We start from the raw sequence: 12,382 nt of genomic DNA, 5'->3' as shown, positions 1-12,382 counted from the left end.
TGCCACCATGGTACTGTGCATGAACAAATCATGAGCATGCACAGAGTCTCAGCACGGGGTCAGGCCTCGCTCTCAGATGCACAGGGAGTGGACCTGCCTTCTGGAGACAACCCTTTTTACAGGGAATTGAAACTGAGTGCGACAAGACAGATTTAGTACTTGTATTGGGCAAAGCCAAATCTGGGGATGTTAATCACTAAGCATCTTAATCATCAACTTCTGCACTAGTATATTTCAAAAGAAGTCTGATGGCCCAAACTGGTTTATGAGCATATTAGGTAACGGGAATATGGACACCCTTGGATCTGTATTAGGGGGTCACAATACAGTGTCCTCACCATACATACTCAACAAGGTTTTATGAATGAAGCGAGAAAGAGGAGTTCTTTTATTAATAAAATGGCGATATGTCCAGGTAAGGGCCGGCGACTAGACACAAGCATTGTGTTTGCCAGCAAAAGGGGCTGGCATAATGAAGAATTCACAGAAGTTGCATATCTAATAATGAGACACCTCATTGAGACATGAGACATACAAAGTTATCTCTGTACTATATTCATAATTATGTGTGAGCCAGTGTCTGATGCAATGTGGCCTATGTCCTTTTGCTGAACAGAATATTTCAAAGGTTGTGGCTAATGGCAGAGTCAAAAAGCTTTGCTTAAAACTGTCCCATTACAGTTATTACCCATCCATTTGTCTTAATATATCTTAACATACCCTTGAGCAAGAACTAAATGCCTTCTGAGATCTGATATCTCTTAAAGGGGTCATGACATGAGAAATAAACTTTTTCTTAATCTGTTAAAACTTCCTCCCTAATGAACAGTATAGACTTACAGTATAGTGAGTATAGAGAGCGGGATAGACATCAAAGGTTCTTCTGCAGAATTCATATCCATCTGCACCATTTCATGAATTGCTTATTTTTTTGACAACACTTTATTTTTGGGTTCAATTCTCGTTATTAACTAGTTGCTTATTAGCATGGTAATATGCATGCTAATAAGCAACTAGTTAATAATGAGGATATTGGCTGTTTATTAGTACTTATAAAGCACATATTAATGCCTTATCCTGCATGACCTACATCCCTTTATCTTACTCAATACCGAAACTTAAACGCTATAAAAACTACCTTACTAACTATAAATAAGCAGTAAATTAGGAGTTTATTGATGCAAAAGTTGTTAAAAATATTGAATATGTGTTCCCCATACCGAAGTGTTACCTTTTTTCTATGCAAACATCTTATAGATTGATGTCTTTGACCATTGCAACACATCTCAATGCTTGAGTGGCGCATTTTTAAGACAAATAAAAAAACAGATGAAGTTTAATAGTGTGCCAGTTGTTTTGTTTTCTAAGTTATTTCAGTCTTGCATATGTATGCTTCACATAATTTGTGAAATTCAGCTTGCAGCAAATGCCTGGACTAATAATGGATTAGTTATGTGGTTGTTGCAATGTATTCAACCTACATGACATGGCATTAATACTTTCCTATGCAAAGATGTTTCCCAATCATGACAATGGGAGTTTACTCTGAAGTCTTAAAAGAAAAGAAGCATAATCATAGCACCTTTAAATCAGAACGTCATAGAGAAGGTGGAGAATTGTCATGTATTACTAAAAATACTATATATGATATTTACATTATTGTGACCCTCTGGTAAAATAATACAACAAAAATGATGTCATGACCCTTTTAATATCCCTTCCAGTGACATGAATGTAGACTTTGCACTGGATTTTACACTCACAGCATCTGTAGAACTGACATGTTTCACTAATGATGGTTTTTAATCGTAAATAAGTGCATCTCTCTGTACTTGTAAAATGTGCGTTAAAAGGTACCACAACACACAGGAAGCATGCTACTGAATGAACTGATACTGAATTGAATAGGTTACCTTTGTTAATGGTAAAAAGGAACCAAATCATCATATATCAGATAGCCAATGCGCGGCAATGTGACAGACTATATAATTGAGGATAAATACAACTTAAGCTGTATTTGACAGGATCCGTTGCATGCTGTAAAGGTATCTATATTGTTTTTTAGATGAAAGAACTTTTGATTACCAAAATAATTACAATGGGTGGAACTTCTTCCCCATTTATGAATAGGTAAATAGGTAATTCAGAGACCGTACTCCAGGTGAAGACAAAAATCTCTAAGCTAAATGTGCTGGAAATATGCAATCCCAACAGGAAAACCAAAGGCTGTTTTGCCTAATTGGAAGTTAATAATGGAGATGCAACATTTGCCGCCCAATGATCTATGAAAATATCAGATGGTAACTGTCTGTTATAACTCGGGAACGGTTTCTATGAAGTCAGAATCTTGGTACGATTGGTAACGGCTTTGCCAAAGCCGGAGAGTTAAACCAGTTTGATAATATTCCACTCTTATAAGAAAACCTATGACTATATTATTTGTCTTCCCAGCATCTTTTTGTAGATATCAAGCAAAAGTGGCCATGACGTGATTCTTCCACATCAGTTTCATGCTAACATGCTGCCTATGTCGAACTGTTACAGATGTACAAGATTTATGGGTAAATATGTTTTCATTAATAATTTACAAAATAAGTCAATTTTTAGAACAACTGCAAATCAGATTATGTCAGAGCTTAAGTTATATTTTCCCTTGTAATATACATTAAACTGTACAAATGAACTGTAACTGTAAAAAATAAAATTAGAACGAATAGTGTTACAACCCCTAAATGTGTCCTATCCAAACATACAAGCAAATCTCCTTAATCTCAAATATTTCCCCAATTTTAAAAGGAACAAAGGAGGTCTTTGCAGAGTTTTAGAACATTTCCCTGCAGTAGTCGAAAAACATTTACAGGCAAAATTCAGATATTCAAAGATAGGCAACATAACATAGTTCTGGAGGGGTGTCATCAGTTCTGGTCCTGGTGACAGCAGAATTGGAAGAGGAAATGTTAGGTTCATGGCCAAAATATAGGGGGGACAAGGGTTTGAACAGAAGATACAGCAGCAGATATCAACTGGATGAGAGGAAAAGCCAGCTCTTGGGGGGAAAAAAGCATTATGTGGGACAAGTGAAGTGTAGAATGTCACAAGGGAATATCTCTCTCTTACCATTTGTAATGGCAGGAGATAAATGGTCTCTGTCATGATGCCTAGACCTGGAAGCCTCTTGTTCCCAGCCCCCCTGCTGACCTGTTGGTGGTCCCTGTCCCTCCATCATGTTCACAATGTCCACTCGGTCAATACTCTTGAGGGCCACGTACAGGCTGTCCACTACAGTGGTGAGAGACACACAGATGGTGGAGAAATGGAGAAGGGGAAGACAGGGTAGTTGGACATAAAGGATGAGGACAGAGACACACCACTGACAAAACCAAAGGATTTCAAGACACTATTAGGAAAAACAGCCAAAATACAATAATTGATTTACTTTTGTTATTCAAAACAATTGTGGATGAATCTGTCTCAGTCACGTGACCTTATCTTTACAGCCACCATATTTATCACCATCGGGGGGAAAGCAATGGCAGGGAATTCAAAAACATCCCACAAGCATAACATCAACCTCAATTCAAAAGCACACATGTGCAGATATTTACATTTATTTCATTTATAATCTGAAGCCTTTTAAGACTACCAAATCCTACAACAACATCCAGTAAGTTTTGAAATGATTTGAGGCTGTCTTGGGTATACTTTCGTGTGACCAATGATCTTTTCCTCATTTACACATAACAACATCTGGTTATCCTGTGTAACCTTGGTTCTCTGGATGAAAGGATTGAGAATTTTGAGCTTTAAGGCCGTGACACACCAAGCCGCCTTAAAAGAACTAGCGGCGGTGAAAGCTGACTGTGTTGTCGCCTTGCGTCGGCTGTGTCACGGCCAAAAGCAGTGCTTGAACAGACCAAAGGGACCACAGGTGAATATCAACTAGCACATGTCTTCTGCTCCAGCATGTAAGGAAATAACTGTCAGTATCTCAGGTATGCACAGTCTATATTTGTCATTCAAAAGGGTAGGACTGCAGAAATACAAAGCGTAAACAAAGCAGTGCTTGCTTACCATTTTGATTATCAATCATGCTAAAATGACATAAAATGACAATCTCCTTCTGTCTGTGCCTTCTTGACTTCTTTGCTCATTATCATCACTTTCACTTTTATCCTCATGCACTGGCTCATACACTGAGCTGAACGCCGACGCCAATTCAGCATGCTCTTTGGCCAAAATACCCCTGACATTTCCAACCAGTGCTGACGGTGCAGAACACACCGCAAAAACTGGGCCAGCCGGTGGTCAGCGATGGCTTGGTGTGTCAGGGCCTTTAACGCAGTGAGTTTTAGCTGCAGGCTTGGGGAGCCACATCTATTTGTTCTCATATAAAGTCGACCAGCAGCCCAATTCTCATTCAGAACAGTTAAGCTCTAAAAGACGAGCTGGAGTGACATTTACATTTTACATTTAATCATTTAGCAGACGCTTTTATCCAAAGCGACTGAGGAGAGCAATAGAAGCATTTAAACAATAGGACAACAATATGTGCTGTGACCCTTCCCAGTTTAGTCTAATGCAGTCTATGTATTTAAAAATAAATAAATAGATATAAAGTAGAAGAGAAGAGAAAAGAAAGTGTTAGCATTAATGGATCAAGTGTTGCCGAAAAAGATGCGTCTTCAGCCGTTTCTTGAAAATGGCTACGGACTCAGCTCGGGTTGAGTTAGGTAGATCATTCCACCAGCAGGGAACAGTCAAGGAAAAGGTCCGTGAATGTGAAGTCTGGAGTAATGAGTTTAGGTAAAAGGGAGCAGAGCCAGTGGTTGTTCTGTAGGCAAGCATCAGTGCCTTGAATTTGATGTGAGTGGCAGCCGGCCACCAGTGCAATGTTGTGAGGAGAGTTGTGACGTGTGTCTCTTCGGCTTGATAAAGACACTCTTGCTTCAGCATCTGGATCAGTTGCAGAGGTTTGACAGTGCAAGCTGGAAGACCTGCCAAGAGAGCATTATAATAGTCCAGTCTGGATAGAACAAGAGCTTGGACAAGGAGTTGTGTAGCATGCTCTGATAGGAAGGGCCTGATCCTCCTAATGTTGTATAAGGCAAATTATTAGACCGCAATGCGTTCTGTGAAGTTCAATTGATCATCGATCACAACTCAAAGGTTCCTGGCTGACCTTGATGGATTTATGGAGAAGTTGTGATGTAGTGTTGGGTTGGCCGGGACCACAGCTCTGTCTTTGCAAGGTTGAGTTGAAGGTGGTGGAATGAGAGGTAGAGCTGTGTGTCATCAGTGTAGCAGTGATAGGAAAAAACATGTTTCTGAATGACAGATCCTAGTGATGACATGTAGATGGAGAAGCGGAGTTGCATGGAAGAGTTGCAAGAAACCCCTAGTCTGTGTCTCTCTCCTTTCTTTTATAGTTACAATAAGTAAGCGGATGTTCTCTTTCAGTCAAGTCCTTTTCACACATACAACTCTATGGGACAATTTGAAATAAGGATATATAGAATAATGCTCATCCAAAATGTACTACCAAGTGAGTGACATTAGGCGTGGTGATATCACGTCAGTAATGCTTTACCAAAGTATGAGAGTCGGCCCAGTTAGCTTCTGCACAAATCTCCTCTACCGATATGGCCTTAAATAATGGTGATGCTATGAACTACTAGCTAGAGCGGCTGGTAACCAAATATGGCGGCTCCTCTCCTGCACACTGGTATGCAATTGTATCAGCTGTAAAACCCCAAAACAGTTTCAACATTTTGCAAACTGTAACCACTCTGTACTGAGCACCCAGAAGCAGGCTGTGAATGCATGCCAGCAGGGCTCTAATATTACGAAGTTAGGAAAGGGGGAGGCACGGCAAGCTATCACTGGCCTCACTCCTCTTAAAACATTGCAATATCCAGCAAACATTTGGACGTTTAATGACCGTTGAAAAGACGTCCCTCCGACATGTCCTGTCATGTTTGAAAAATAGTTCCAAAAGGAAAGTTGAATGGGTGTATTTGACGTTATCTGTTCTGTGTTACATATTTTTATTGTGGGAAGCGTTCTAGCCAGACGGGATTGAAACTTTGTCGACTGGAGACCCAAGTTTGGTTGAAGATGAAAAACGAACCAAGCACAATGTTCTCTCACCATTCCTGATTTCTAACACACACTCACAGCGTTCGGCTGGTCTTGCGACTGTCAGAGCAGAAACGAAAACTACTGCTCTCCGTATGTTCTTCCGTTGTCTCCGGGCGCATTCATTTGTAAATTAAGCAAGCTTATTTTGTCCATTAGAGCGAAAGATCCTTATTTTGTCCATTAGACCCTCCCCTCAAAGAAATCAGGACAGAAGTGGTTGAAAGTGGACAAAAGAAACAGAGTAAAATACCAGGTGTGTGTTTGAAGCTTTGGGCAACTGGAGAAAAATAAGGGACAGCTTTTGGCACCTGAGCTACAGGGCAAGGGACAAATGAAAGGGTCAGGGTTGCGTTTCTCAAAAAGCATTGTGAGTTTATCGTGGAGACCATTGGTGGCAATGGTTCTACGATCTACTTAGGCTTACAATGCTTTTAGGAAAAGCTTTGCAGATTGCTATATGGCAAGGGACAACTGAAAGGAGTCATATTTCTGCAGCTAGGGTCCTCAACAAAGCCCATTTTCTGCACCCTCCATTACCAATGTACCATTAGGGAGGTTCCAGGAACAGATTTGGGAAGTACTGTTCCAGTCCCAGGTAAGAAGTCCACATCCGGAGTCCTTCCTCTCAATATGATTGCCACACGGATTTGGACACGGCTGTGTTTTGCGGAATGCTGCAGCACACACTACATCAGTTCCAATATAATCACTGAGATATCAGCAAATACTGTCAACAGGGCTTGACATTAACACATGCCAACTTGCCAAATGCAGATGTGTTTCAGCAGTGGCATGTAACACAGTCACTCCTACAAGCCACTTTGTCGGGTTGAATTTTATATATAATATATACATTTTTAAATTGACCCTTCGCTAAGCCCCGCCCTCCTTAGTTACTGTTGCTACGCCTGTCAAGCTTTTGCGCCTGGCACGTCTATTACAGTATGAATGCACTGGTTTCAGACATTCTCAAGGAGATAATTAGTCATTTTTTGCAAACAGGTGAAAATCTGAGAGAGCAAGACAAAAGGGACTGCAGTATGCATTCGAGGGATATATCCATGACATAATATGCAACCGATTAGAGAATAATTTCATAAAAATTTAAGCTAAAACCTATACTGTAGGTCCCAGCGCAAGCAGCCGACGCCTAATACGCCGACCATTCAAATGGGAAACACACAAATTGAGGAACAGCTGTGCATGCACAGCAGGGTAAGTGAAATTTTAAAATATTCTAATATTTATTAATCAAACAGCTTATCCATAAGTATTGTGGAATAAACACAAGACATTAGCCTGACCACTTTGCAATGATAACATTCTCCCGCTTATATTTTTAGTGCGCCAGGCTACCGCTCACACGTCGTGGGTCACATTAGTGACTACTGTTATGAACTGATTAAGTTTGGATACCAACCTTTTCCTTGGAGATCTCCAGCAAGCCCCCTGATGTTCCCTCCTTTTACTAACTACCTTTTACTTTTACTAGAACTAACACCGGGAGGAGAGTCGCGATCGGATTGAGGTACTAGTTAGGCCGTCGATTAACAAAACGCTGAAATATATTTTGAAGTAAGTTATGTCAGTGAGCCTCCGTCTTGCCTTTAATCACACTGCTTGATCCACGAGCTGGACAATAACTTTATTCTAGAGCTGCTATAAAGCCAAAACACTTTACTTTAAATTTCCTATTATCAATGTAAAGCTGCTTTGGAACAATCTACATTGTTAAAAGCGCTATATAAATGAAGATGACGCCCGGCATTTCTCCCTTTGGGTTTTAGGTTTCGGGAAGGGAACAAAATCCACCACCCCGTCCAAACTTTTAGGATACCGGGTATCATATTTGCACAATCCATACGCACAACGCTTTGGCATGTTTCCCTTGCTCGAAAGCTTGCCAGACCTCCCGCGCCTAGTTATGGTTGCTAAGCCACAATTGACCTGTGGCGGTTTTCGGGCGTGGCTTAGCGAAGGGTCAATTGTAGACTTTTAAAAAGGCATCTGAAATAATAAACTAAGTGCAATTTAGTGTTGTACATATCACTACCGTAACATCTGAAAAGCTTCAAATACTCATTTACGATAACTGCTGTTCCTTCTCGCTCTCTCATCTCTCTGACAGCGAGTTACACACTAACCGGTCTCCCCTCACTCACTTGTTTCATTTGCTCTGGATGAATATTGTTGGTGTTACAGGGCTTGAATTTGATTTAATTAATTTTTTAACATTTTACTCATTCCTGCAGATTTTGTGCTCACACCCAAAGTGCGGCACATAAAGCCACCTCTCAATACTAAATTCAGTTCTTTTTCTCTGCTTATTGCACTTACACAGTCAAATACACACAAAATAATGTAGAAAAGCCGGTCTTTGTGAATATTTACGGAAACACAGTCAGTTATGTTTTAAGTGAACGTGAACAACTGAGAAAGAAAACACACGTGTAACAGTATAATGGATCCGTGCGTGAGGCCTTAAAGTGACAGCAGCCTAACATACCTGCTGCCATATTATGAGATAATATTAAAAATATCTATATTTTCCCCATGGTATCAATGTCATAATTGTGTCCAATGTAAATGTAAATGCTGAGTAACTTTGGAAAACTGCTAACCACAGTGGCTGGTGAGCAAAAAAGTTAATGTCAAGCCCTGACAGTCCATAGATGTGACATCCCAAGATGATAAGTGGGGCGCGGCCTTGAAGACACTCGAAACTCTCCTGTTTCAACAACAGTTATACACACCTCTGATTTGAAAAGGGTTCATAAATGGGGGTTTGGACAGCCATGGTGGGGTGGGAGGGTAGAGGGGTGGTGAGAGGGAGGAGACTGCATGATAAAGGCAGGGCCTGAAGCGCAGCAAAACAGCTAATCGCTAATTGCATTCCTTCAAACTGGGCACTCACTTCATGAAGTTTTGCTAACTCTACATCCCACATCACTGCAGATTAAAAGCATGCTGATATGTATAGCAACAAATATGGCAGCATTTTCATACAGTTACGTCACATGAGACAGATGAATAAGGTCGAATTTGCTCGCAAATAATTTAGGTATTCTTATTGGATCATAGTGAATGGACACTGTGGCACTCACTTTTAGCTTTCTTCCCCTCTCGAGCGGCCCACAGGTTGAGCAGTGTTGAGCTCTGCTCTAAAAGGGAGTTGGGATTCTCCACACGGATCTTATTTATTTCATCTACATTAAACTGCAGTTCACGTCCCAACTCTGCACAGGAATTAGATATGATACATTATGTGCTAGCATGAATGAATTTGTTCCTTCACTATTAAGTGACTCATTTTAGACTAAAGCATGATTTACTGAAGTGTGAGGGCTACATTTGTGCCACTCAATAAAATACTTTTGTATGAATAAACTGATAAATCAATAATCAATCACATATGAATTGTAGAAATTTGTGGATAAACAGATAAAGCAAAAATAAATGAATCAACAATCAACAAAGAAATCAGAAATCAGTGTCAAAATAAAAACGTGGACAAAACTAACACGTTGAAAAGCTTCGCACATTTATTTTTTCACGGATTTATGTTGTAGGTCTATATTTATGCTCTAGTGTTACGCCGGTGCATCCCTAGCCACTTCTGCTGAAAAATATGCAAGGTCATTAGGTTAAAAAATCATTATAATATGCATCTGTAGCTCTTGAAGATTAAAGTAATTATGTGTTGTATTGACAAAAAACACTGCAGGCAATGCAACGTTGAAATAAGCGTTAATGTGCATTTATTTGCATATCTGATATGAAAGTGTATGACACGATCTGACACACCTCCTTACATCATTGCTACATTTTGTAGACCTAAATTGACTAAAATAACAAAACTATATATATATATATATATATATATATATATATATATAAGAGTCTACTGTATAAGAATCTACTGAATTTTAATCTCCTTATTTTTAAGTTAATTCACAGACTGAATTCAATGAAAAGTGCTTAAATACAATTAAGTACAATAGTTGTAATAATTCATTGTTTTATTAGTATTCATTCCTTCATTTCCAACATTTTTTTTTTTAATTTGTGTAACTATTATTTATCTGTTTATACAATAACTTTAAAATTTCATAATTTTATCATTAACTGATTATTGATTTGTCAATTAATTCAACAGTTGATTATTAGGTTGCATGAATAGGCCCCCGTATGAAGCCCCTCTATAGCATGAAACAAGTTTAGCTTGTGCAAAATGTTCTCTTGTAAAGCCAAAGAATTAAGCCAAAGCTAGTCAATATTTTATCTCATCTGCACATGCTAGACATTGAGGTAAATTTGGTACCTTTAAAGTAAATGACTTGTCAAAACATTTTGAATTCTCTATGTAGCAGAGAAATGGACATCCAGATATGCCTTGACAAGACATGGCCAGGTAAGCATTCTGCTTGTTAAGCGAAAGAAGTGCATTCAAACCCACACACTCACCAGCCCAGCTCAGGCCTAGCTGTTCAGCTATTAAAGCCATCTTTAACTCCGTCCTTTCCATGGCGCTCAGTGATGCTGCAGAAACCAGACCATCATTGGCTCAAGAGTTCAGCAATCTGATGCTGCAGCTCACATCTTATTCAAAGCAGGGTCAGGCAAAGGTTGTATGAGATTTGGGGGCTTAACATGCAGGAGCTGTCAGTGTGGGAGCAATCTTACCCAAGGCTGGTTCATTTAAAGCACTGTATCGTTCTCTCAGAGCCAACGGTGTCAGAGTCCTCCTTCGTTCATCACTTCCTATGATCTGTTATAAAGAAATAAAGAGAAGAAATATATTTATATATGTGTTTGTGTAAGGAATGTAAGCATGTGACATATTTTGACCTTTGTATTATTACCTTAATGCATGGTGGCATGGTAACGTTGAGGTTGCACAACATATGTTGACAGTCTTCATATTTGGTTGATTTGCGCAAGAAAGACAAAAAGCCAGAGGGGTCTTTACTGCTGTCTCTCACCTGGGAGAAGAGGAAAAGAAGTGATATACTATGAGCATGTGATGATACAGGCAATTATTTGTTCATAAATATTATATTGGAGCCAAGCATGGGCTCCTGTTTTGAGTCATGAATTATTTTGTTACATTTTTTTTATTATACATAAAAAAGTCATTTATTATGTAAAATATTATGAAATGAAAATTTCTTCTTTCGTTCTTTTTTTCACTGAAAGCATTTGGTGAACATGACGTGTGAAGCTCCAAGACGTGTACCAAATTTGAATGTGTGCAAGTGTGAATGAGATTTTCACAGTGTGAATGTCAGGTCTGTTCCACACACAAATACTTGATGGATCTTGACAGCCCTTGCAGACTGTCTTCTAGACAAGAGAGAATTGGATATTTTGCAAAATAACTATTTTGCACATTGTAGGTCATTGTAGATCTACTGTAACACTCACACCATAACCAACCAAATAAACCAAAATAAACTTCACTATGGGTGAAAGAATCGATTTTGTAATCAATAATAATGTAGTTTTGAGCAACTGAGCACAGGTGAACTGTAACTTTTCTAAATGTCGTATTCATTACTTCAATGAGCTCATTGTTTCCGCCTTAAATTATTACATTGTTTAAATTAATAATTTTTTTGCTAACTGTGATTTTGTATGTGTACATTTCTGAAATACATAACTTAGACAGTTTCAGTTCCTCTGATAACAGATCACTCTAAATTGTAATGTGGACTCATGCACTTTCTGTAAAGCTGCTTTGAAATGATGTGTATTGTGAAAAGCGCTATACAAATAAATGTGAATTGAACTGGCTTTACCTTGACAGACACAGGCAGTCTGTTGTCTCTGAAGGCTTGGAAGCTGAAACAGCGCGGCTGCTGGGCAGCTTTCCTTATGGGAACCAGGTTTCCTGAACACTCCAAATACAACGGCATGCCCTCCATGACCTACACAACAAACACCAATCGCTATATTTAGGGTTACAGTAGATTTACAGTAGATGCATCCTAGATCAATCACATTTGACAATATCTAGTAAAGTCAACATTAAACTTCATAAGCAACACATTTACTTCTGTAATGTCACGTATTTCAGAATATTCAAAGAGAGAGAGAAAAAAATTTAGGTTTGGATTTTATCTATGCGGATTTGATTGGATTGTGAAAAGTGGGTTTTCTATTCCAGAACGGAGCCAAACCTCAAATGCAATTTTGCGTTCAATTATGGAGAGATACTTGTTTTGTGAAACACCACCATCTGGCT

The 12,382-nt window shown here is 39.1% G+C and overlaps 1 protein-coding gene across 15 annotated transcripts in view; it reads right to left on the bottom strand.

Annotated features, from left to right (window-relative positions):
- ank1a (ankyrin 1, erythrocytic a) overlaps positions 1–12,382 on the bottom strand; it is a 79,255-nt gene that overhangs the window by 26,560 nt on the left and 40,313 nt on the right. For 13 of the 15 annotated variants that reach the window (XM_084113620.1, XM_084113623.1, XM_084113614.1 and 10 more), the window contains 6 exons: positions 11,937–12,065; positions 11,001–11,120; positions 10,822–10,906; positions 10,603–10,677; positions 9,243–9,374; positions 3,118–3,279 (listed from right to left, as the gene is read on the bottom strand). In XM_084113620.1, the coding sequence (XP_083969746.1) occupies positions 3,118–3,279; positions 9,243–9,374; positions 10,603–10,677; positions 10,822–10,906; positions 11,001–11,120; positions 11,937–12,065 (703 nt within the window). The remainder of the gene's footprint in view (positions 1–3,117; positions 3,280–9,242; positions 9,375–10,602; positions 10,678–10,821; positions 10,907–11,000; positions 11,121–11,936; positions 12,066–12,382) is intronic. The other 2 variants (XM_084113615.1, XM_084113618.1) reach the window with 2 other exon arrangements.

Source organism: Abramis brama, assembly GCF_963993115.1.
Source record: "Abramis brama genome assembly, chromosome: 5".
In the NCBI taxonomy this organism is placed as follows: Eukaryota; Metazoa; Chordata; class Actinopteri; order Cypriniformes; family Leuciscidae; genus Abramis; species Abramis brama.
The sequence above is the reverse complement of the archived record's forward strand: the minus strand, read 5'-3'. Positions and strand labels throughout refer to the sequence as shown.